Genomic DNA, 24768 nt, shown 5'->3' on the forward strand with positions numbered 1-24768 from the left:
TTTTATGGTTTTTAAGAAGTTTTTTATCAATTCAACAAGCTTTTTATATCAAACGTTCAAATCATACTCTCGACCATGTTTTACTTAAAGATATACTAAATATTTCAACAGGGTAAATTCAACATACTTTGTGACATGTAAACATACAACACAAACTGAGAATAAGATACCACTTAGGTCTTTTCTTGTTGATATTGTGCAACCAGTTAGTTTACATTAAGTACAAAAGACACTAATACAACTGTACACAACATTTACATTCCTCTAACAGTTCAACATGGCTTCTGTCTAAGCTTTTTTCTTATTTTATTTTTTTACAATCAGGTTCAGTATGTACAGTTACAGGGAACATGTGTTTAACTTGATTTGTCTCATTGCACACTGTACAGACCATCATGACACAGGATTATCAGAAAAAAGATTCACCTGAATGATCACAAACAAAAAGCATAAATACTTCCAACTATTTAAAACATAGGGAAATAAAAGCAGAACTACTACTGTAAGATAACAAACCTGAATTGACCGTGTTGGTTGTTAAGCAACATAACTGTAGATTTTGATGTCTAGTTTTGAATTTTCTGTCTGCATACAAGGTGTTCTGGCTGTGTATTTGAATATACATTTTTTTTTTTTATTATACAAGTGAACCATATTACCACAAGAACATCTGTTCTCCCTGTTAGTTGAAAGACAATAAAATTCAGGCACTGGAGGAGAATCACAATAAACTGAAAATTACTATCGGTGCGTTGGGTGTTTAATTTTGTTCTCCCAAAAAGAAATTGAAAATTGTTTTCCTTTTACCTACCCTCACTGTTTACACACTCACAATACATTTTGCATTGAGTCAGTTAATAAGTATGAGTGTAAGCATAGGTATTGTTTTCAAAACAATTCCAGACGGAGAGGTTTGAGAGATGTTTTGAAGCCTGGACACTGTACAAAAATCTATATTCAAAAGTAGAAAGTAGAAGAGTTTGGAGTGCTGTTCAGACAATAAAAAGAGTGCTACAAGTGTTGTACTTTTGTCAACAACTAAGGTTTCTTAAATATATGTAGAACGACAAACTAAAGTGATGTCATTGAATAGAGTCACAATGAGCTTGACATTTTCTGGGGTGCATTAATAATTGACGAAAACATTTTAACGCCACTTTTTTGCGATTTTGTCTAAAAGATGTAGACAAAAATCACACACTGTTTGTATTGGCCAAAGCAAAAGAAAACAACCTTTCCTTGTTGAATTTAAGGAAAAGAAATCCCCTTTGTGGTTTCTACATAATGTGGACTCGTTAACAGATAAGGCAAATCACTGTAAAATTCTAATTATTGTTTAACAACCTTTCTTGTTTCCATTAGGTGGTCTGAATGTTTTCCAATTTAAGCTTTAATTTACGCTATTAAACATATCTCACTTTGAACGCACTGTTGGTCATTAATAGGATCTTTTACACAGTAGAAGGTGTGTTGTTGGCGGTGTCACGGTTAACAAGTCTCTCTTTTGTTGCCAAGTTTGAGAGCTTTTTAGATTCTCAATACATAATGAATATTTCACAATAAAATTGTATGCATCTCAATTTATGTTCATTGTTTCTTATCTGAAGAGGAGTCCTGGGTTCAAAAAGGTTTTGAGGTTCTCGGTGAGAAACATTGACAAAAACCTTTATCTGATCCACTGTTTGCTTCAAGTCTGCTATCTGGCGGTTTGGGGAGGGAACTCAATGACTCTACCACTTGCCCCTCTTGCTCCAGTCCTTAGGTGTAAAGTGAAGGCATTTTGGATCTATGCGCAGGTGTCTCTTCTGCATTGCTCTTTCATGCCCATCCACAATGTCCTCTGAAAGAGTCAGGATGTACTGACCCTAGATTCAAGAGAGAAGACAATCACAATTTTAGACAGAATGTCACGTCACATTTTTTAGAGCATACTGCATACATTTTTGTGAAAACTAACCACACATCTGGCTACATCAATATGTAATCTGATACCACTAGTGTGTTATATCAGCTGCCTGTGCTTTGTCGTAACATATTGCTTATTTCATCAGTGATGGCAGTTTTTTTATTGAATCGATTTTCACACTAGCAACAACTAAAACCTTTTGTCAAACTGTCATCAAACAATTATTTGATAGAAAAATTTAAACAATGCTTCTTGTGTTTTACAGTGGATGGCATCCAGTTACCAACACCGGCTGTTTAGCCATTTACATTTCAGTTATTTGCAAGACTTTCAAGGGTTGATGGCGGGGGGGGGGGACCACTGCCCCGTTAAAATACTGCAGATGCAATCAGAAAGGGCAGGGTTGAGGAAGAAGGAAATAAAAATGGAACACAGCGTTGGTCTCTAACCTTGTAATAGTTGATGAGGTTGAGGTACTGAAGCGTTGAAATGACATCTTCTTTCTTTACACTTGTGATCTCGCTGATCTCACTGGAGGTTAAAAAAAGAAGGTCAAATGAAAAGTGAGCCAATCATTGAACTGCTGTTCTGAAAAGTATTCAAGACAATTAAAAGGTTAAAATAAAATGCCAAGAGCCATATACTTGATGGTAATCTGTGGCCTTTCTCCATTGTCAGGTTTAAGGTCCATGAGAATTTCCAAGATGGTCTGGGACCAGTAGGAGCGATAGGACAAAAGGCCGAGGTCAGAAAGTGGCTTCTCAGGAGTGCCCGTCTTCCCTTCTACCTTGGACAGCTCATAACCTGACAGATACAAACACAGTGCACAGATTAGCCCGGGTGAGCACAGTAAATATCCAAGGAATTTGAACGTACGTGTATTTTATTTACTGAACATTGTGCCACTGTTTTTGATACTACACTTACTGAACTCAATGAGCAGTTTGCCATAGCCTCTCCGCTGGTAGGGAGGCAAGGTCAGGATGCAGGCAACGTTATAATCTTCAGTCGACTCTTTTTCCTGCACACACAAAATAAAAATTGTGTTTAGTTTTGGGAACCGCTGTTAAGATAGAGGACTGCTTCCAAGCCCTTATGAATGGACTGTACATACACACGGTACCAGTAATTCAAAATGATTCGCACAATTTTGGTACCTTAGAGAAGTAGCCCACTATGTGGAAGCCTTTGGAGTCATACTCTGTCATTACATAGAAGAGGAAAGGGTCTGTGTCGTAATACAAGGTTTTGTGGTCCAGGAAACACTTAGCAAGTAAACACAGGTTCTGGGAATAATTCTGGAAAAAATATAACAGACATATATCAATCAAAAACAAAATAAAAAACTGCTGTTAAAAAAAAAAATTTGAGAAAAATATCCCTGTATCACTTACTTTGTTTTTCCTGCCGTCAATCTCAAAAAACGAGATGGTGCCTTTGCGGTAGATCTCGTTGCCTGGAGGATGTCTTAGATTACATTTTGTCTGTCAAAAGATGTAAGACACAAATGGATGAGTGCAATGTGCAACAACCTAAGCAGCGAGAGAATAAGGTGGGCTTAAGGCGGCGACATACTGATTATTCTTACCAAATGCCTCTGCAGACACTTCAGGCTTTTGAGGTACTTGAGACAGAATTCACAGAGGTAGAGGATGGGCAATGTGGTGAGTTCCTGTGGGTACGGTGAGAAGTACCAGGGCTTCAGTCTGTGACGTCCTAACTCTATACACTCAATGTTTTTCATCCGGGTGACGATGTCGTCATGGCTGCGGTCAGACACCAGACTGCCCGTCATGCGGGGTGCAGACGGGATGCCGTCCGAACTGTCTTGGGAATCCTGGTGGTAAACAATGTGAACATTAGACACTCTTGCTGCAGTTACTTTCAAGTAGTTAAAACTTGTGCTAAAAAGAAAATGCTTGATGAAAATGTGATTTTAAGATTTCTAAAACATTTAAATTGTTTTAAATATGTAACATTACACATGTTACATATTTTAAACAATCTACACACACTCCAAAAGGTTGGGCCTGAATGCCTTCATTTTATTGGACACACTAAGGCCCAGCTGAATGTGCAGAAACAGACTATCAATGGGCAATAATAGGAAGTACAACAGACCTCTGGTGGTGGTAGAAAGACACTGGCAGTTTGAGGGTTGTTATACTGCAAAACCTTTATCATCTAGCAGAAGAGACAAAAACAAAATGGTTCCCATTTACACGGAACAATTTGGTTAAAAGGGCAGACTGAAAGCAATATTGAACTTCAGTGTAACAGTTGTTTGCCAGCCAGCAATACTGGCAACCATAAGTAGTGATAGAGATGCCAACGAATGAACAGTGAGGAAAAGAGCAAACACAAACATTCAACCAATTATTACATGTGGGTTTAACAGATTGTTGTAAACTTATATGACAAAGCCGCTGGCCTCTGTCATCAGAGATGATGAACGTGGGAGGTCAGCTGCAGCAATTTGCTACACAACAGCTGAGCTGCTCGTGTCCAGTAGCTTGACATTGATTAGAAACCCCGAACATCCAGGTCTGACCTGCTTTGTTTGGACTTCTTGACCTGCTTTTGTTTGGATTTCTTTTGCCTCATTTAGTGACATTAAATTTTTTTTTAAATCAAAATATACTACTATCAGTATTTTGTCAGAGATCATAAACATTTTGTAATGCAAAATTAATTAAAAACATTTTTGGTATAATGCTTGCAAAGGACTAAATAAATGTTAAAGTTGCATCAATCAATTCAGCCACAGCACTTCATCTCTAAAACTGCATCAACCAATTTAACTCCACATAAAAACTCAACACGAGACTGAGAAATCTAAAGTAACAATTAGTAGATATCAAAAAATTAAAATGTCCCCGATACTCGCTGGGATTTTGTTGGACATTATGTTGATTTCTAACCAATTCAAAATGAAGCAGGTCTAAACAAAATAGATTTTAGACTCAGAAACATGTAACCAAACAATAGGGAGTTGTGATGTGTAATGTCCTCGCAAAATTAACAAATTAAAAGTGTTGGTTGGAAAATATTTGTGTCAACATACTCGTATAGGCTACTTGTGTTTTCTAAGGATAGGTATATAGAGAGTAGCACAGTGGAAAAGCTTGTCACTTTTAAGACTGTAATGAAGAATAACAAAGAATTCATGTGAGAAATACGTTTTTACTTTCTTAAATTTGGGATTTAACAAAAACTTTAATCCTGCTCACATTGATACAGGCAGTATCTGTGGTCCTTTTGGCTTTTAATACTGGTGTAGATGATGAACATAAAAAAGGTGTTCTTTGACTTAGGTTTAGAATGTAAAACTATACTGTATAAATGTTTTAGTTTGCAGTGCTCAAAATAAAAAGCTAAAATCATTGATTTTATAAAAAGGTCATAAGGTATACAATTTAAATAAGAAAATATTAAGCTGATTGTGAAGATTAAATGTATTGAAGTTACATACCTCGTCCGTTCCGCCACAATTTGCTTTTCTCTTCCTCCCCGGCTGCGGGGGGATGAGTCGTCGGGCAGTGCCGTTCTATCGTTTTGAAGAGATGAGTTAAGCATTAGCCAGTTTTAAAAAAAAAAGAAAAAAAAAGAAACTCAAACATTTAAGACTCCGAGACCGTTTTCTTTACCGTTGTGAGCGAGGAGATCTGTTCATGTTCTTCGCGGGATTTAAAGGTGTTGGTCTCCCTCACAGCAGGAAAAACAGATGCCTGAGAGGCTTCAGCTGAACTTGGCAGGGAGGGCACAGGGGTGGCCGGGGGTACCTGAGTCGCCAAGGGGACGGCCTCTACTTTCCTCTTCTGCAGGAAGCAAACGTTGTTAGACATTGTGCTCAAAATGAGTACAGACCGACCAAATACTTAAATGAATCAGGTTTTGTTTCCATACATGATTTTTTGATTCCAGATAGATGGGTTTGAGTTTTCAAAAATACAGAGCAATGTACTCATTAGCAGCTGGGTATTCCAGTTTTATTTCATGAAGCAGTGCCATCTTAATATTATCTGCAGTCTGTTCACTGATATGAGCTAAGACTGTGTCTGGGTTAATAGCCACAGCATATCACATTAAGCAGGTTTCACCAATTTCTGTTTATCTCCATCTTAAACTAGTTCAATGTAAAGGCCCTATTGAAACCTGGTATTAAGATGCAAGAGACACAGATCAGCTGCCACTCCCTTCTTACAACTAAAAAATGTGTCTTCAGGAGTCAAAACTGCCTGCATCAACAACTTTCCTCTCCTACCTTGTTGGGCGATTTATTATGTTTGCTGCTTTAGTATATGTGATTTAAAAATATATATTTTATTTTACACCTGCAGACAATGAAATCTCATAGAATAATCCATCTTCAGCACATGAGAGATTACAACATAAACCGAGAATACCAGCTACCTTGAAAGATTTGAAGTTGAAATGTGGCTTGACAAGTCCAGTGCATACACCTGACAAACATTTGGTTACACTGTGTGTTAAAGCACTTCCAGATGTGATCTGCACGACCGGATCAGCATCTTCCTTTTTTATTTCATGGTTGTTTATTTCTGGATTCCCATGCAGTTCAGCATGACCCGATAGCTGTATGATCACAAAGGTTGCACGTTAACACCAGGTTTAAACAAGGTCTCAGTCATTTCGGGGAAAAAAAGAAGTGTCAATTCAAGTTGTACCGGTGTGGGGAGGGTTTTGCCTCTGGAAGGAGCTGTGGTAGACTGTACGTTGAGATCTAGACTCTTCCTCTGTATTGAACAGAAAGGAAGAGAAGGAAGGGGGTTAACTGACATTGAGTGTCTTTAATGATAACTAACAGCATTACAAATTAACAGTGTCTGGGGCAATCTAAATAAGATCTGTAGAAGTATGAATAGAAAAACGTAAGACAAACAAATGGAGAGTTCTCCTCATCACGCACTTAAATGTATTGCTAAAATGTAATTATTTAAGTGTCGAGGCTAAGTTAATTATAAAAAAAACAATGAACATATAATCCTGTCCCCATACTACTAGAAAACGCATCAGATATTGTGTTGGTACATTTGAACAAATTGTTGTTTAAATCAGCATGCAAAATATTAGTAAAATGACCATGTAAATGGTTGCTTATATAGTTACGCTAAGTTTTTCTGATCAACAAGACAACCACCAGTGAAAATGATTTACTCCTAAAAACAAGTTATTATTTTCTTTGTGCTGCTTGTAGAATTGACCACTGCTTATTATAAATACTAATCTAACTTGTTACAATCTACACCACACAGTTTAAATGATCCACTTAGCAATATTCATAACACAGTAATTGAGCTTGACATCAAATTTAACTTTTAAATGCTGTCAGTACATTGAAGCAATGCAAAGGGCTTACTAGTCTGAAACATGACTAATGTTACTCATCTAACAATTATAGCATCCACTGGCCTACCTTGGAGCCATCTTTTAAAATGACTCAGTCGCTGTTACAGCTGTCAAAACACTGGGATGTAAACTGAAGGCTTAAATTGTATATACTAGTGTCTTCACAATGGGGATGCTGCCAAAACCTGAGTGTATTGTTGCAATGATTGGGAGTTTGAGATAAACATTTGGTGGCGTAGCACATGCTTACCACTTCTCTCTCTGGAGAACTGGGACGGGAGCCTGAAAGACCATTCTTGGTTGGCGTTTTAGCTTCTTTCTTAGGGAACTGAAGCTTCTTCATGTCCAGCCTGTCCCCTGTGACCCACTCATCCAGCCGCTTGTTGACTTTTAACACAAGCAATTTTACACAAACAAGAAGACATTTTTTGTGATGTTTCTGTGAAATTAATTCAGCCTGTAAAGTGACTAACAGTTAAAATGTAAAAAAAACTAAATAATAATAATTAGTAACAAACTATACTTACAGTCAATATAGTGAACATAGAAAAGCTTTCGCGAAGAGACTTCCTTCACACTTAAAATTTCAGCCAATGCTGTAAGAAAAGAAGACAAGTCAAATTAAAACTTGCAATGAACTGTACTTAAACTGACAAAATGATTGTGATGGGCAATGACTTACATTGACATTACATTTCATTTAGCTGACACTTTTATCCAAAGCAGCTTTCAATAAGTGCACTCAACCATGAAAGTTCAAACTTGGAACAGCGAGAATCACATAAAAGTACACAGTTTCAAATAAGCCAAACTAAAAAGTTCCACATGTAAGTACAATTTATTTATTTTATAACCATCATCTTCTTAGCCAAGGTGTCAGAAGAGATGTGCCCCCCCCCGAAATAGCTGCTAAAACATTATAGATTAACAAACAGTCAACAGATATTGTGGGTTAAAGGATTTATGTAGCTTTCACTAACCTAGGGTAGCAAGTAGTGCTGAAACAGTTAGTACTCAATAAGTCAACGGACAGAAAATAAATTGCAGAAAAGGCCAAACGTGTTGGTTATTAGTTTTTAAATTTTAAACCCACTTGGAGATGAGGGTTAAACAATATCATGTCACTTATTGAAAATGAGTAGTAACGCTGCCATAATGGCCTCTGTGAAGCGTAACAATAACAATTTAACTGAGAAAGTGTCACTTAGATGCAGGACTGATTTTGGCTAACTTTATTGTGGCTCTTACTTTTCTCATCCTCCGAGCTGTCAGAACCATTAGAACCACTTGAGCCCAAACATAGTGCTTATAAGTGAGCCAATCTGCAATTAGGAAACCAACTATTTAACCTGAACAATCGGTTTTATATTTGTAAACAACAGTCTGATGTCAAATGGATTTCTTCCTGAGTTAGTCTTTCCCAATAAACTGTATCTTTACTTTTTTTTTTAAACGTCCCTTGGATGTAACAGTGGTTTAAGCAAGCATTCAAATCAATGACATTCACATGGTACAACTACATGTGTGCCCTGTGAGTGTAGTGTTTACAGTGCTTTAACTGGAGGCCGTGGCGTCTGATAACAACAGCTGAGGTTCGTCTGTTAGCATTAGCTAGCTTAGCACTGGAAGAACAACCGGACAATACTTACGCCATTCGTCCTCGTGTTCTTGGTTTTTACGAAGAACGGGGAGGCGACAGCCCTCAACAATCTCGACCTGTTGAAAATAATACGTTAATTTCCATGCCGAAACTGGTCAATGTCTCTAAAATAAAATTGTATCTCTCAAAAACCTACCGATGATGCGTTGTCCGCCATTTTCGTCATCTGTGAGAGCAGGAGCAGGGTGTTGTGGGAAAATGCCGGTCCACAACAAAGATAAAATAAAATGCAAGATGGAAATTCTTGAAAGAATGCGGGGAGCGGAAGTCGGAAAACCAACCCGGAAGAAAGAAGCAGGAGTGTTCCCCAAGAGGCAGGTGAGTTAGTATAATTTGAGTTAGTATAATTTCTGAACTTTGCTGACATTTTTTTTTATCAATCCATGTTCTAGCAGGTTTACTGCTAGAACATGGATTGGAACACACTTACAAAACTTCAATTTACTCTTAAATCTTAATGTCCTTTGAGTAAAAATGGGCTAAATATGCCTACAATATTTAGACATCCAGGTTACAGTTGTTTTAACAGCATTTCAATGATAGTCATTGTAATAACTATGTGCTGTCCAAAAGCTTGTCCAACTTCGAAAATTGTAAATTGACATATAGCGATAACCACTAGGCTTAGCACTAAAATTGTGTAATACCACATAGAAATGTATGAAAGTATATTGACAACAAAAATGTAGAAGAAGATGTAGTGACAATTATTCCGAAAGCACAAACCGGTCTACACTCAGGGCTTACAGAGTTTTCTGGTGGGTATTGAGTGTGTGCTGCTATGAGGCCAAAGGCATCAACTCTCAGACCTGATCTCTACAGAATGGGCTCTCTTCTTTGGAACCGAACGTTTCCTTGACCCTGATTCAGCCCCATATCGGCTCCTCGTGGTCATGGGGATGTGGATCTGCCCTACGCCATTATGGCAATTATACTCTGAATTAGGATTGTTACCACCTGATTGGACTATGAGTGCATCAATCTTTCTCGGGGCGCAGCAGCCTTATAGGGTTTAATCAATTAAAGCCCATTTGATGACTATGCAGTACTCATAAACAACCAGAAAAGAGAGTGCACACATCCAAAAAACTTCAATCAAACCAGGCACCAGCCTCATTATGTCGAGATGAAATACATATTTTCACACATAGTACTGCAAAGAGACTGCATGACAGGTAATGACATAGGACATGCAAAAATACTGATGTAGTCCTGCATATTTTCAAGGAAGGATGGTTTACATGTCTTGCCAGCAGGGGTCCCTCTTGTCTACAACCTAATCAAGCCAATACACATGTACATAATGTGACCTCCCACTGACTTACATTGACAGCATTTATAACATTTGGCTCATTCTGTCCACAATAATACAGCTTACATTACAAAGCTGTTCAAAGTTAAAGATATTTGCTTTCAATAAAAAAGATGCTTTCATATTAATACATGCCATTTAACACAGACCAAGCTAATATTGGGTATTTTAGCAACCTTTGGTGGTTGTTCATGTGTCTCATGGTACATTTATATGAAGAGTGAACAGTTATGTTAAAAACAAATTAAATTCCACAAGACCACATCGGTGCTCTCGAAACCAGTGTGTATGGAAAGTATGGACAAACTGTCATAAAGTGTTCAGCGCTCTTATTGTACTTGTAAGTGTGGGATACCTGATTGAGTAAATAACCATATATATCAACTTCATTAACATTGTCACAAATGAACAGTCAATGTTTGAGTGAATCATCTCACTGAGCAAGGGCAAAGGTTATAAATGATCTTTATTATAATCCTCAGAACAGCGTTCAGTATACAGAACTTGCATTTTTTGGAGTAGAGAAACCATAAATTTAACCGTAAACGATAAACAAATTATATCAAACAAAAATAAAAAGAAACATCCGGTGTTAAACAGCCTTCCATTCTATTACTGATTTTCAATCAGACAACCATGGCTTGCTGATAGCCTGCATATTATTATTTTCCATGCATGATAGAGTGCACTAAATCCAGGTGGTTTATTAGGACAAACAAAGCATTTTTGAACATTTGAACATACGCTCATCAGCTGCATCTCGCACATGCAGAATACTGCTTACACATGATTTTATTATCTCCACTGGAGCCAAATCATATCTGTCATACATATCACTTTTCTGACCTGGAAGGGACACTGGGAAACAAATCTTAAAAAACATGATCATTTTAGGAGGATTAAAAATCCTGAAATCAGGAAAATCCAGTGGGATTTGAATTACTTTTCAGAGCTCTTTCTTTGGTGAGAAAATTAATGAGAACATTTGACAACATAATCTCAGTGAGAGGTGCACCCTCTACATTTTGCAGCAGAAGAAGGATGATTTGTTTTCTTCTTTGGTACCACAGGCCTTCAGACGTCGGGCCAAGACGTTTCCAGACAGGTTAATGACTTCAACACTGCTAATTATCCCTGCTTTGTTCTGGGGCAGGAGCTATTTTTTCTTTTTTTTTACCATACAAAGTCACACCTGCAGGTCTGCTACCAACTCATGGCTTTTGATATAATTGGGGGAAGGTTAAAACACATAGCCTATCTGCTCTGTTGGCAGTAAAACTGGCTTCATGCAGTATTTCTCCCATGCTACACATTGAGAACCAATTATCTTGACGGCGTCTGACATTAAGATGTCCGGTGGCTTTATTTTATCCAGCAGCACCCATCTACAGTACATTTTATTATTATTATTGTCATTCTGCTTCTGTCCCTCCAATTGAATCCTTAAGAGGGTCATCCAGTAAACATGTCCACCAAATTAGTAATTGAATAGAATCAACAAAAACACAACTAAAATGAAAAGATGGGGGGGGGGGGGTTTGCAGTGTCACATTGTCCCTTCATAAAATTCTCATAGAGTTAAAACATCATTTGGATGCTTATTGCAGATAATTAAACTGGTAAGAACAAAATGACTCAAATCAAACTCTTACTATAAAACATATGAACTGATTTATGACATTGGGAGGTATAACAATTAATCATCTCAATGTTGGCTATTGCTATTAATGACAGAATCCAAATGTCCACCTACAGCCTTCTGTCTGTGCAGGATTCCACCTGCTGAACAGTGATCACTGATCTGCTTTCTGATCCAGTTTGTTCCTAAAGAGACCGCCAATCTCCTTAGCTACATAATTATACATTTGGTTGACTGTTGTTAATCCTTCTACCTTCCAGCACAATTCACACATTTCTACATTACCTTCTCACTCCTGATTCTTTTTGTTTTTAATCTACAGCAATGATGCACTTGAATCCATATTCTAAACATTTTCAGCAGAAAGAAGAGGATTTGCATCTCCTCAAACAAGGCGGAATACATACATATGGATGAGGAAATAAAATCGTTACGCTTTACTCTGAAATTTTATATTTCATGAACTTCATTTCTAATGTGAACATGCAACATTCGGTTGCTGTTATTCCCGTTTGTACTTTCAAGCAGCACTCATCACATAGATATATTAAAATAAAATAAAATACAAATAAATAAAAAAGAATCGACATACATTGAAAAGTGCAAATTGTTTACAGCATGACATATTCACTGTACAATCATTGATTATATACTCTGCACTATTTTATGCATTATAATAAGGATTACTAAGTAGCATAGTTTAAGTAAGAAATATTTTAATAGCAAGTCTATTGGAAAACATTTGCATTGCCCAGCAACAAGGAGAGGCTCTTCTAAACATTGCCGTGTGTGTGTGTGTGTGTGTGTGTGTGTGTGTGTGTGTGTGTGTGTGTGTGTGTGTGTGTGTGTGTGTGTGTGTGTGTGTGTGTGTGTGTGTGTGTGTGTGTGTGTGTGTGTGTGTGTGTGTGTGTGTGTGTGTGTGTTCCAGCATGTTTGTTGACATAAGGTGTATGTGCAAACAATGAAGCAGAGGAAACTCAAATCATTCTAGTGCAGATGCACCAAAACTGCCCAGCCAGCATTTCATATATCTAGCATTGTTTTAGACAACACACATCTGTCAGACATCAGCAAAGCAGAAGAAGAGAAGGATAGAGAAGCTCAGGTAGGAGGCAGCTAAAGAGACAAACAACGAGTGGACACAAGCAGTTCAAAGAATTGTGTCAAAAGATTACTCTTTTTTTATCCACAGAAAAGACTGTTGCACTTCACCTAAAACATCATTCTCTGTGCAACAGCCCTCTGCATCAGGATGGACACAGCAGTCATGCTTGCTTTCTGAATGCTTCCTTGGTATATTAGCCTATATTAGGGAGCAAGTAAGGAATCAGGTCTGGTCGCAGGGTGCATCTATATTAGTCTTTGTATAAGACACACTGCTTTCTTTTTTTTTTTTTACAAACATGTCATTCACATCTAAACGTTCTACCACCTTCAAAGGTCAGGTAGAAGGTCCTGCAAAATTGCTCCACACTGCAGATGAAAAGCGAGGAAACTCATCCACTGGCAGTCGATTTATAAAGGATCCGTAAAGAAAAGCCATCATGTTTAGCGTCTTGGTAAAGATACCTGATGAGATGATCCTACAGGATAGTGGGAAGCCGCACAAATGTTTTCTGGCACTGAAAGTTTCCACTTTTCCTCACAACAATACAAAGGTATCCATCTCAAAATCATGTTCCTGGGGCATCTTGATGGGTGCTGTCCAATTAACGGGATTCTGATGTGAATCTTGGATGATCTTTTTAGGCATTGGATTAAGAAGCTACAAGCTATTGGACACTCCTGCACAAATATGGTTTCTATGGCTCCCCATAAATCAGGATGATTCATGTGGCCCTTTCTTGGAGTTGCCAAAAATCAAAATTTCTCAGTTTAAAGACACATGCGTTCTGTTACTTTGGTGGCTATTCTGTTTATGTATAATGCAGATACACAATTTTTTAGAAGATAATGATGAGCTAAAGAATACTATTACCTGAAGGACAACTAATAATGGGCAGACAGGGTAGAACAACACTTTTTTCTTGAATAACAAACCGTTTAAAAGATAATATTATACTATACAGTTTGGTGGTGCAGCACAGCTTTCTGATGATTTTATGTGCTGGACTTGTGTATGTCTTTGTACATATATGTAAAGTCAGAGAAAGACAGAGAAAGAAGGACTATATGTTTTCTTACTATCTCACACTGCTGGGATATGTGAGAGTATCTAAATCCATTAGCCTCTCAACGTCTTAACGCTCTGACTTGACTTTGTAGCGCAGAACCAGGTAAGTAGCCAGTCTAAGGACCAGGAAGAAGACCCCCAGCACCATGAAGTCCACGTAGAGCTTTGCATCCTCCACATCCAGCAGCTGCAGGACCTCCTCTGGCTTTTGAAACTTACACACCACGCCCGGACACTCCAGCTCTGACCGGTTCATCCCATAGATAGAGAGTATTACCCCTTCAAAGCCGTACCTGAAATAGGAAATGTTGAACTCGTGAACCCAGGCTCATTTAAATCATTTTAGATCAGAGAAAGACTGATCACAAAGACAGATGGCCAAAATACATTTAACTGAAGTCTAAAACTAGTGGTTGGACTCTCTTAGAAATTTGAATTGCATAAAGTAGCTGACAGTACCTGACATAGGAAATATAAGAGCTCCACTGTAGGTATTTGGGAATGGTGTCAAAATTGACGAAGAAGCCAGAGAAGAGGAGCACAGGTATGGCTGTGACTGGACCCACGAAGGTTGCCACCTGTGGAACAAATATCTAAAATTTATGACAAATAACTTGTCAGCAGATACTTAAAAGGATACTGCACAGGTTTAGCATTGCACTTCTATAACATTGTTGGACTCACCGTGGACAGTTTAAAGGAATCAATCAGCAGAACCAGAAATATTATTGTCTTCATTCCACGCATTCTTCCTTGTGGCGCCTACATTACCTACATTGCAAAGCGACCACTGACAGTTTAGCTGGAGATTTGTGTGTTATGCTAGTAGCGGCATATGTAGCCTTGGGGCACTAGCCTCAAGCAGAGATCAGGAGCAGGCTACAGAGGTTTGCTCACTTTTTCTAACTCCACACCAGTGTTAGGAAAGTTTAGTGTAACTCTTGGACACAATATATCTCCTACTTCATTGAAAAGCCCATTTTCAGTGTGTGTATGTGTGTGTGTGTGTGTGTGTGTGTGTGTGTACTGGAGTTTTCAAGTTTTGCTCATCACACTTGTACAAGTTGAAACTTGGGTTGAGTTCCAAATCGTATACTTTTTCTTTTTACTGGTAGCATGTACTGCAGCTGCCATTACATAGTACATAGTGTTGCATGTAGTATGCATACAATTGGGACAAACTACTTCATAACATTGCACCTTGAACTTTGACTCTGTTGCTCATATATGCTGCGCTAAGGATTGTGGGTCAGAATAGCCAGGCTTGAATACTGCAAAATCTGACCGGATGCAGAAGAACATCCTGGTATTTTTGGCATATTGCATTTGACATACTATGTATTGGGACATGCTAAATCTTTTTCTGGCATACTAAATAGTATGGTAGTATGGATATTAGAACGCAGCGATTGCCTTTCCAGTTGTGATGTCACCAAATGACGCCTGTTTGAACCCATCACAACATTCAGATTTAAAGCGAGCATAGAGAAACTTTCCCTCTTCAGCAGATGAATGAGAAAACAGTATTCTATACATACATCATCCCGCACAGTGAAGGTCAAACAGAAACAAAAACACATTTTTTTTTAGAGGAGAGGGACTTCTAATTTAAAGGATGCATGTTTTTTCTCACCTGCAGAGACGTGGATGCAGCCCCTATAAGCAGACCTAGGGATTGGGCCACCAGGGCCGTGGATGTGGACAAGGCCATAAAGAGCAGGTAGCGAGTTGCCTCTGGTGGCTGTTCAGTCATCCAGTACACTATACTACAGTACAAGATTGGACAAAGCACCTGTAAAAGAGATTTTGTAGTGTCATTAATTTGAAATATACTCTATTCATGTCAAAACCATTGTGTGCTCAATCATTCGAACATTACCTGGAATGGTATGTCAGCCATTGTTTTGGCCAAGTAATAGGCCTTCAGGCTGTACCAGTAGTTGAGATGTTCCCTTATAAACACGGACATCTCCAGGGGAACTGTGGAACAACAGCAGCGTTAAAAGACTTTTTACTTAAACCAGAAAAACAACACAGCACATCAATGTTTCCGATCTCTCGCTAGACTAAGCATCTTACAGGTTAGAACGGTGGGCATCAGGGCAGCAAACATGAGGAACAACATGGAGAAAAAGAGGAAGCCAGTGTTGTTGAAGACCCTGCTGGCATCATTTCCAATCTTGAAATAAAGCAAGCCAATCAGCACTCCAATACAAATATGGGACATCACCCTGAGGTGGGTTAGCACCTTGAAAACACACAAAATAAACATCAATAAACATAACTCAAAAGCCCTTAATTGATACCAAGAATCAGATTAAACCTGTTTTTCATAATAGGCTTTGCTTATCACAGTCAAAAGTTCGTAGAATAATTATTTTACCGTGTCCCTGCATATCGTAATGAAGGTTCTTTTGAAGAGGATGCAGAACTGTGTGAATGTACTGGTGGCAAAGCTATGTTTCTCAAGGGTTCCTGTGTCCTGTGGAGACAGCAAGAACAAGGAGTTAGTTACACACAGATACTAGACAACCATTAGCAAAAAAGAGAAATCATGTCCTTTGCTACGCCACGTTGCAAATTAATCTTTAACTGGTCTAAACAGTAGAATGATACAAATAGTCTGACTGTTTATTTGATGTGTGTACCCTGTCAGTATGTTATATCATGTAAGAAATGTGTGTGATTTGAGTTTTTATTCAAAATTTCCCTGACTGATGCTGAAAAGACAAGTTCAATTTATCTTAACAATGTTTTCATGTCAGTATAGACATACATTTGGTCCTTAAATAAATTAAATCCTCCAAACACACTCCAAAGCCCACTGTGTCTGCACCTCATTCTAGGTGGTGAACGATGGCTGACATTTTGAGTGGAAGTGGAAGGTCACTATAGTTACAATATCTTAAATCATGCAATCAAAGAAGAAGGCAGTAGCCAGAAAATGAAGATATGGACATATATAAGAACCAAAAACATAATAATTTCTGGTTATGGAAAAGGTTACTGGCTGATGCCTACACAGAAAACCCCAGGAGTAGATAGAATGGGCAACAGAGAAAATCAATAAACTGTTAAAATGTTTAAAGGAGTAGAAGGGCAAAATTGCACCATACAGGAGTAATGGTATACCAGAGAGCTCTTGGTGGTTTACATTTACAGTTTTAGCATTTAGCTGATGGTCTTATCAAAAGTGACTTAGAGGCTAAGAAAGAGAGAGTGAGGGGAAGCTGAGGAAACAGATTGATGGAGTGGAGGAGAGGAGATCAGTTTGGATTATGTGGACAGGAAAGGGGTATTTTTATTTAATGTAACACAATTAACTGTGTGTGTTCAATTTTGGGGTTCTTTTACTGGCTGTGATGTAACTGACGTTATTGGACAGTATTTATCATTTCAATCACATTGTTTCTTTGCAGATTTGAAATATGTTCCCTTTACTTTTCATGTAAATGAGTAGATCAATTATTGTTCAATGAATGCAGCGATTATATAAGAAATCGCTGAAGGAAACTGATGAAATCTGAGGCAATTTCCTGTCATCGAACAATTCTTTGAGATTTGTAAAGGCATTTTCAGTGTTCTGTGGTGTAGGGCTTGCATTTATAATTACTATATGATGTGAGGCTATGACGTCTGTTAATATAGAAAATATAGGTGTGGTGATAGGCGAGAGGGGTGATCCACTCACACTGTGACATTGAGAGGGACAGGACGAGTCACTTTTGTCTCTGGAGTTCTTCTTGCCCTCCTCGGAGCACAGTCCACCCTGTACTGCCTCAAACAGCACTGGATTCAGATCCCCATACTCCCCTGATGCCACCTCAATGACTGGGGACAGAGAGGACAAGCTGGTACGAACAAAAACACTGACAAACAGACACACATGTGTACTAAAGGAGTTGCTTGACTTACTGAAGTCAGCAGGATTGTGGTACGTTGGGCAGTGGAGGCCCAGGTTCTTCAGATAAGGGATGAGGTAAGGGACTGTGCCCTTGTATATGCACTGACCCTGACTGAGGATGTACAGCTGGTGGGGGAACACAGGTATAGAGTAATCAACATTGTTTCCAACTCACTGACTCTCTGAATAATACATGAACAACTAACAAAACAACAGGCCTGAGTATTGACTGCTGCGCTGCTTGTGAGCTGGATAAAATAAATTATGCTAACCTGTAGTGCCCTGCATGGTCTGAGCACCTAATGGAAAGCTAGACGTGTCCAGCACTATAAGCACTCAAGTTACCTTGTCAAACATCTCAAAGAGCTTGGCACTGGGCTGATGAATGGTGCAGATGATTGTCCGCCCTCCCAGAGCCAGAGACTTCATGAGGGAAACCACCTGGAAGCAGGATGCGCTGTCCAAACCACTGGGATGGGGCACAAGACGAGACAGAAAACCAAACAAATAGATGCACTTTTTAATCTGGTTTTATGTTGATCTTACATTCAATCCAGCTAAGTACTATCCTAACCTGGTGGGCTCATCAAAGAACATGACAGGAGGATTGTTGACCAGCTCGAGAGCAATGGCCAGTCTTTTACACTGGCCCCCAGAGATAGAGTTGGTGCGTGTCTGAGCACACTCCTGAAGACCCAGAGCAGTCAGGATCTCATCCACCTTAGGCACAAACAGAAACAAATGTGGGTCCATGATGACACACATAACTAATAGGGGTGGATGAGAACTACTATCATGCTATATGTGACCTTATATTGTAATATTTGATCCAATAGTGACCTGGCTGCAGACAAGATGGTGGACATCAACAATGATTGTTATCCATGTATAGGAAGTGACATGTATGGCCTGTACAAGCCATATCCTGTAAATCCAATAATAATAATAAAGAAGGCTGGCTTACCCATAATTATCTAACACAAGGAATTAAAAGGATAGCTTTTGTAGAAATATGCACTGTAGCATGGACATTTTGAAGTGAGACATTTTCTTGTCTATCTGTAGCTGAAAAATGATTCTGTACATATGTAATGCAATCAACATATTCAGACTTACAAGTTCTTTTTTGACTTGCATGCTCTCGTTCAGTTTCAGATTGGCAGAAACCTGAAAGACAGACAGAAGTCAGCCCATTATTATTGAACATAAGGATTTAATGAGGTGTCTATTTTGATTTTTTTTTTTTTTGATGACCTTACCATCATGGCCTCCCTCACAGTGAGGTGTGGCAGCAGCATGTCATCCTGCATGATGTAGCACGACATCTTCCTGAAGGTCCTCAGGTCCCTCGGTCGACCATTCACCAGGATCTGGCCCTTCATGCCCGTCTCCCTGTTTCCCAATAGAAAACACAATGATATTGCAACCAATTTCTAAGCCCTAAATTAAATCAAAAGTATGATCTTTCACCTCTCACCTGTACCCCGCCAAAATATTCATCAGGGTGGACTTCCCGGCTCCAGAAGGCCCCATGATGCCAATCAGCTCTCTGCTGTTGAATCTTCCCGACAGACACTTGAGGAGGGCTTTGTAACCTGACAGAGAGGAAACAAGCTGTTATTTATAGTGCTGCAATTGGTCAGAAATTGTTCCTAACAATCTTTCTCAGACATTTTCCTCCAAAGTTTACATGTATCTTTTTACACTACATATTGGAAGATCTTAAACAGTCCGTTATATTTACTATTTCTAAAGTGTATTTTGAACATCCATCAGTAATCACTGACAAAGAGGAGAAATAACTGATAAGAAAAAGAGTAAAATGCAAAGTGATTAAAGATGGAAAAATATGAGCACAAAAACAAAATAGTAAGTTTATAAAGGTCAGGTTTTGAAGAGCTATAGATGATTTCAAAGCTATTATTTAAGCTAATCTGACATAAGATGGTTAAAAGTAAGCTTAAAACATGTTACTGAATGTATGTTGCACCACCCGTACACATTACAGGAGAGAACAGGTCAACTACTGAGGGATGAAATTACATTTGTTTTAGTTTATTTATCTTAAATATATATGTGTGTTTTTCCTTTGGTTTTCAGGGTGCTGAGAGAAGAAAGCCAGATATAATAGCAAGATGCACTGATGGCACAATTTACTTTACATTCTTTATTCAGTTTGACTTTACACAGTGATTATTTAGTCCATCTGCTTGGTCGTTTTTAGTCTGCCCACTTTCATAACATCTTTTTAAACTCCTGACTGAGAAGGAACCGGGTTCAGTGTCCCTATTAACATTGGAACTTACTGAGCAAGGAAAGTATCAGGCAGAGCTATAGCAGTGCTGTGGATCATACATGTTCTCTGTATTAACATTCCTGATAAGCAGGCTACACTGACAACAGCCACGCTTCCATTTAAGAAAGCTGGAAATGGAAAGTTAGACAGACAAAAATGTGCAAGCTGTTCTCAGTGTCTGCAGAAACAAAATAATTCAAGGTGAAGTTGGCTGCAAGGAATAAAAAAGTAAAAACCAGAACAGCATTTTAGGAGAGTTGGGCATCAAGTGTGCAGACAATACTGTAAAGGAAAAAAAGAAAATTAGAAAAACAAGAGTAGAGAAAGATAATGGCTCCCTCAATGGCGCCAACAGATAAACCACAAGCATTGTTTTCCTGTAGCGGTTTTAAAAATGGTAGGCGTGGTGTGACCTTTTACTGTGGATTACTTAGGTTTTAACAGTTTTAGAACTGACACATGTAGATTCTGAAAGATTCCAGACATGAAAAGTAAAAAAGGGCTGTTAGTATCCTGCCAGGTTGTCACTCCTGTCTCCCTTGCCTCACCCATTTCTGCATTGTCTGCAGGAATGATTCTTCCTGTCTCGAGCTGTGTAATTAGGGTCTCAGCAGAGCTGCCAGCACCCTTAAACCCTCACTCTATGAGTAAAGTACCCTAATGGCAGTGCTCCTTCCTCCCACGCAGTGTTATTACATCAGACAGCCTCAGGTCACTCAGACAGCAGAGCAGCCCGCTGTTAGTGAAGCAGCCCTGCTCTGGCATGTGGTGCATACTGATGATCTAACCCGGTGTAGGTCGCGCATAATAAGGCCCTTATCTTTGTGAGGCTGCAGGCACATCCTGATCACCCATGAGAGCCACAGAGTATGTAGCTCACCTCACTGTCAAATACACACCGATTTAACAGCATTTGACAGTGTACATCGAGTCTAATGTGTTAGAAAGTCTCAAAGTAATTGTTTGACAAATTATTATGAGTCACGGTTGAGGTGGGTTCTTACATGCCTCAAATTGGAGGCCTTGACACAAATGACAACTCAATTCTCACACCAGGAATATAATGTTTCCATAAAGCAGTGTGATCTGAAGAAAAGTAGTTATTTTCCCTCATCAGTGCTTGTTTCTTCATCATTCTAATCTTAGGGAAGGACTACACAAACTCTGGTGAATAGGCTCTTTGATCAAATTAGCTGGGCTGCAATTAGATAAAATGCATGTTTAAAGAGTATTCCCGCAATTTAGCATCTCTCTTCTATATATTGTTGGATGTTATAAAAGTGCAAAAAGTCTTTTTTATTCCATGCATTCTTCTTCCTTGTAAAAAAACATGGTGCCTATATTCTCCACAATGCAACCCGACCGCCAACAGTTCTGTCGGAGATTTCTGTGTTTTATACTATTAGCGGCTAATGTAGCCTTGAGCCGCTAGCCTCAAGAAGAGATGTGCAGTGATCTACAGAGATCTGGTAAGCTCACTTTTTTCTTAGTCCACCCACCCACCCATATTTTTTTATTTCCAAACTTATAGTAGTTCCAACTAGTCTCGCTTTGCCAGACCTTCCTCCACAGCGCTGCGGAGGAGGGTCTGGCTAGTCCACACAGCATTCCGGGATGGGAGAAAAACGTGCTCTGGTTTATTGGCATTTCTTTAAACCAATCACAATCATCATGGACGGCTCTATGTTCCAGGCAGAGCCACTGTGCCACTGCAAAATAGCAGTGGAACATGTGTACGTTTAAAAGTTGTTTAGTCATGCAACAGAAAACTCAGATTGGACAGATAGTCTAGCTAGCTGTCTTGATTTACCCTGTAGAGATCTGAGGAGTTAACCATAGTCCTCATAAATCCACCGAAGGAAAAAATTCCAACACAAAGAAAGCGGAAGGTACCAGACATCCGGCCGAAAAGAGTGAAATCCGGTGGAATTTCCAGCGGCAACGGAGCAATCCCGGAAGTGGAACGTCTTGGACATAGACTAGCTCCAACTGACGCTGACCTAAGTGACATCACTTGAGGTAATTTATCAGACTTTACTTTGCAGCTCCCTCTGGAGACACAAAAGGCTTTATACAAGTTGTTTTCACATATGCAGTAGTTATTCACCAAGACCTGTAAATAGACGTTGATGTGTAAAGTTGGTGAAGTTCTCCAAAAGACAAATTGTATGCAGCTTTAAAGAAAGAAACAAGTCTTTTCAACTAAGTTAATTTGTCCAAGCTGTGAAATTGCACCACAGAAAAATGAAGGGATGAAAGAACCTAAATAAAGCACTAAGATCTGTCTGATGTCCTTGATCATTTTCTAATGGTCCATTCCCCTCACGTAAGGAAAGTTAATAGATAATCTGACATATGTAGCAACTGTAAGTTGCTTTGGATAAAAGCGTCAGCTAAATGACGTGTAATGACATGTAATGTAATATTAAGATGACCAAATCTAACAAATCAACAATGCAGGTGCAGAGACGCAATTGCAGTAAATCACACAGAGCTGGAATCACAGAGAGGCATGCTTCCCCCCCCCCCCTCCGATCCTTCCCCTTCCGTGGCTGGGCTAATGTTTCACCAGTTAGGAGAATACCTCAACATGAAAGCAGGTCACCGCAACGTCATCCTAACAGGGATAAACGGATGCCCTTGCCAAAAAGAACCTACAATAAAAAATAAATGCAGATGGCGGGCAGCCCATACATCACCTGACCTTCCTGAGCCCTTTTACAATAAAATAAACAATTCTACATTTACTGTGTTTACAATAGGATATCTTCCTCGTGGTAATCTCTTCCTGTTCGCCAAAGACATTTAAAAAAATGACTCATTCGTAGTGTGTCAGTGACTCAAAAACTAAAACACATTCAATTATAAATGACATCAAGGGTTCAAGGCTCACTGTTTACATCATCCCTTTTCCTCAGCTCAGCTGTATAATTGAATATAATTCAGCAGAAATTACATCAAATTATGTGTTTTTTCCAAGGAGAAATAATCACTGACTAATAAAGCATACAACAGAACAACAGCCTTAACATCTGGTTGATTACAACTGTTTTACAGCCTTCATCAGGCAGACAGGAACAGCAGAGAATCAGCTCTGAGCTTAGCTTGTCAAATGAAACCCAAACACTGACAAGCAGAATGAACTACAATATATGTCAAATATAAGCAACACAGTGATTATATTATTTTATGTGAGTGGCAGAGGTAATTGGAGAGGCAGAGAGGGGGTAATAAGGAGCTGGATGTATATGACGGGAGGTTAAGTCAGATAGAAAAGAGAGTAAAATGGCAGGAGAGCCTCTTTATGAAAGGCACCGCTTAATTAGTAAAGGCTGAGACACTTCCTGCTCACACATCATCGGCCTGATGAGCTGAAGCAGGCACCATGAAGAGACAACACAAACATAAGCAGAAACCACAGGTTGATTTGATGAGATCCACTAAAGGAAAAGCCGGCATCAAAGCTTTCTAGCTGTGATCCTCCTTATGAATACTCCCATACATTCAGGTTTCCCAGTGGAACAACAAACACTCCTCTGCCAGGCTTTCATAATTCACATCAATATTACACAAGACTGAAATAAACACAAGACATGCAGGGCCTCTCCTAAGCATACTTTGTGAAGAATGTGAATAAAGGGTTCCTCTGAAGTCCCCCATCTCCACCCTGCTAAATACACAGAACGTAACATGAGCATCTAAATATAATAGTTTGCAGAGGGTGGAGAGATGGGTGGGAGATGACCAAAGGTTGGAGGTGGATGAGTTGAAATGCTGCTGTTCATATTTCATGAGAAGATCAATCGTGGGCCTGACTCACTGCCTATCGTCAGACAACACAGGGAAAAGAGAGGCAAGCAATGTGCCAACCTGTGAGTGTAAATTATTTACTATGTCTAAACTCTGCTGAGCGCAGCAAAGCTTACCAGCACACTGCCTGCTACAACATGGTCTGCAAGTCTGCAAGTGTGTGTGTGTGTGTGTGTGTGTGTGTGTGTGTGTGTGTGTGTGTGTGTGTGTGTGTGTGTGTGTGTGTATGTGGACAGGGCTGGGCTACATGTGTCATTCCTGCACCCCAGATATTGATCATCATGGGTGGTGCTTTCTTGCTTGCTTGCCCATCCATCATGGTTACTATGTGAACGGAGCTTTGCAGTACCTCTCCTCTTCCACCAGGGACCCTCGCGGATGGTGTGCGAGAGCTCATTGAACTCCAAGTCCACAGCAGAGCGGCGTGGGAGGTGGGAGAAGCGCTGGGCCTCAGTGATATGGTTCTCCACTTTCTTTAAGTGGGTGAGCAGTGGCACCTCTGGAGGCGCACCACCATGGAGTTTGGTCTCCTCCATGGGGATGCTGACCGAGCCCTGCTCCTGTGTCCTCTCGGCCATGCTGAAAGGCTGCAAAGGAGGACAGACATGTCAGTCTTTACAACTGTTTTCAAGCTCTACTCCACTCTCCTGCTTCAAAAAAGAAGCATCATATCCCTGTATGTTTTATGCATAAAAGAT

At 39.3% G+C, this 24768-nt stretch overlaps 2 protein-coding genes across 2 annotated transcripts; both read right to left on the bottom strand.

The window, feature by feature from the left end:
* LOC144527757 (histone acetyltransferase KAT5-like) lies at positions 1-9109 on the bottom strand. Its single transcript, XM_078265989.1, has 16 exons — positions 9073-9109; positions 8926-8992; positions 7804-7872; positions 7527-7663; positions 6595-6663; positions 6320-6502; positions 5554-5724; positions 5379-5453; positions 4028-4090; positions 3495-3743; positions 3301-3390; positions 3064-3204; positions 2834-2927; positions 2551-2710; positions 2356-2437; positions 1-1865 (listed from the first exon to the last, which is right to left on the bottom strand). The coding sequence occupies exons 1-16, from the start codon at positions 9100-9102 to the stop codon at positions 1731-1733; spliced, it is 1815 nt and encodes a 604-aa protein (XP_078122115.1). The 5' UTR covers positions 9103-9109; the 3' UTR covers positions 1-1730.
* Positions 9110-14127: 5018 nt separating this feature from the next.
* Positions 14128-24648, bottom strand: abcg4a (ATP-binding cassette, sub-family G (WHITE), member 4a). Its single transcript, XM_078266012.1, has 14 exons — positions 24420-24648; positions 19442-19559; positions 19224-19356; positions 19081-19131; positions 18539-18684; positions 18310-18433; positions 17976-18090; positions 17752-17891; positions 16444-16542; positions 16140-16308; positions 15940-16040; positions 15694-15852; positions 14520-14638; positions 14128-14353 (listed from the first exon to the last, which is right to left on the bottom strand). The coding sequence occupies exons 1-14, from the start codon at positions 24646-24648 to the stop codon at positions 14128-14130; spliced, it is 1929 nt and encodes a 642-aa protein (XP_078122138.1).
* Between the last annotated feature and the right edge of the window lie 120 nt (positions 24649-24768).

Source organism: Sander vitreus, chromosome 13 (genome assembly GCF_031162955.1).
Source record: "Sander vitreus isolate 19-12246 chromosome 13, sanVit1, whole genome shotgun sequence".
NCBI classification, from domain to species: Eukaryota; Metazoa; Chordata; class Actinopteri; order Perciformes; family Percidae; genus Sander; species Sander vitreus.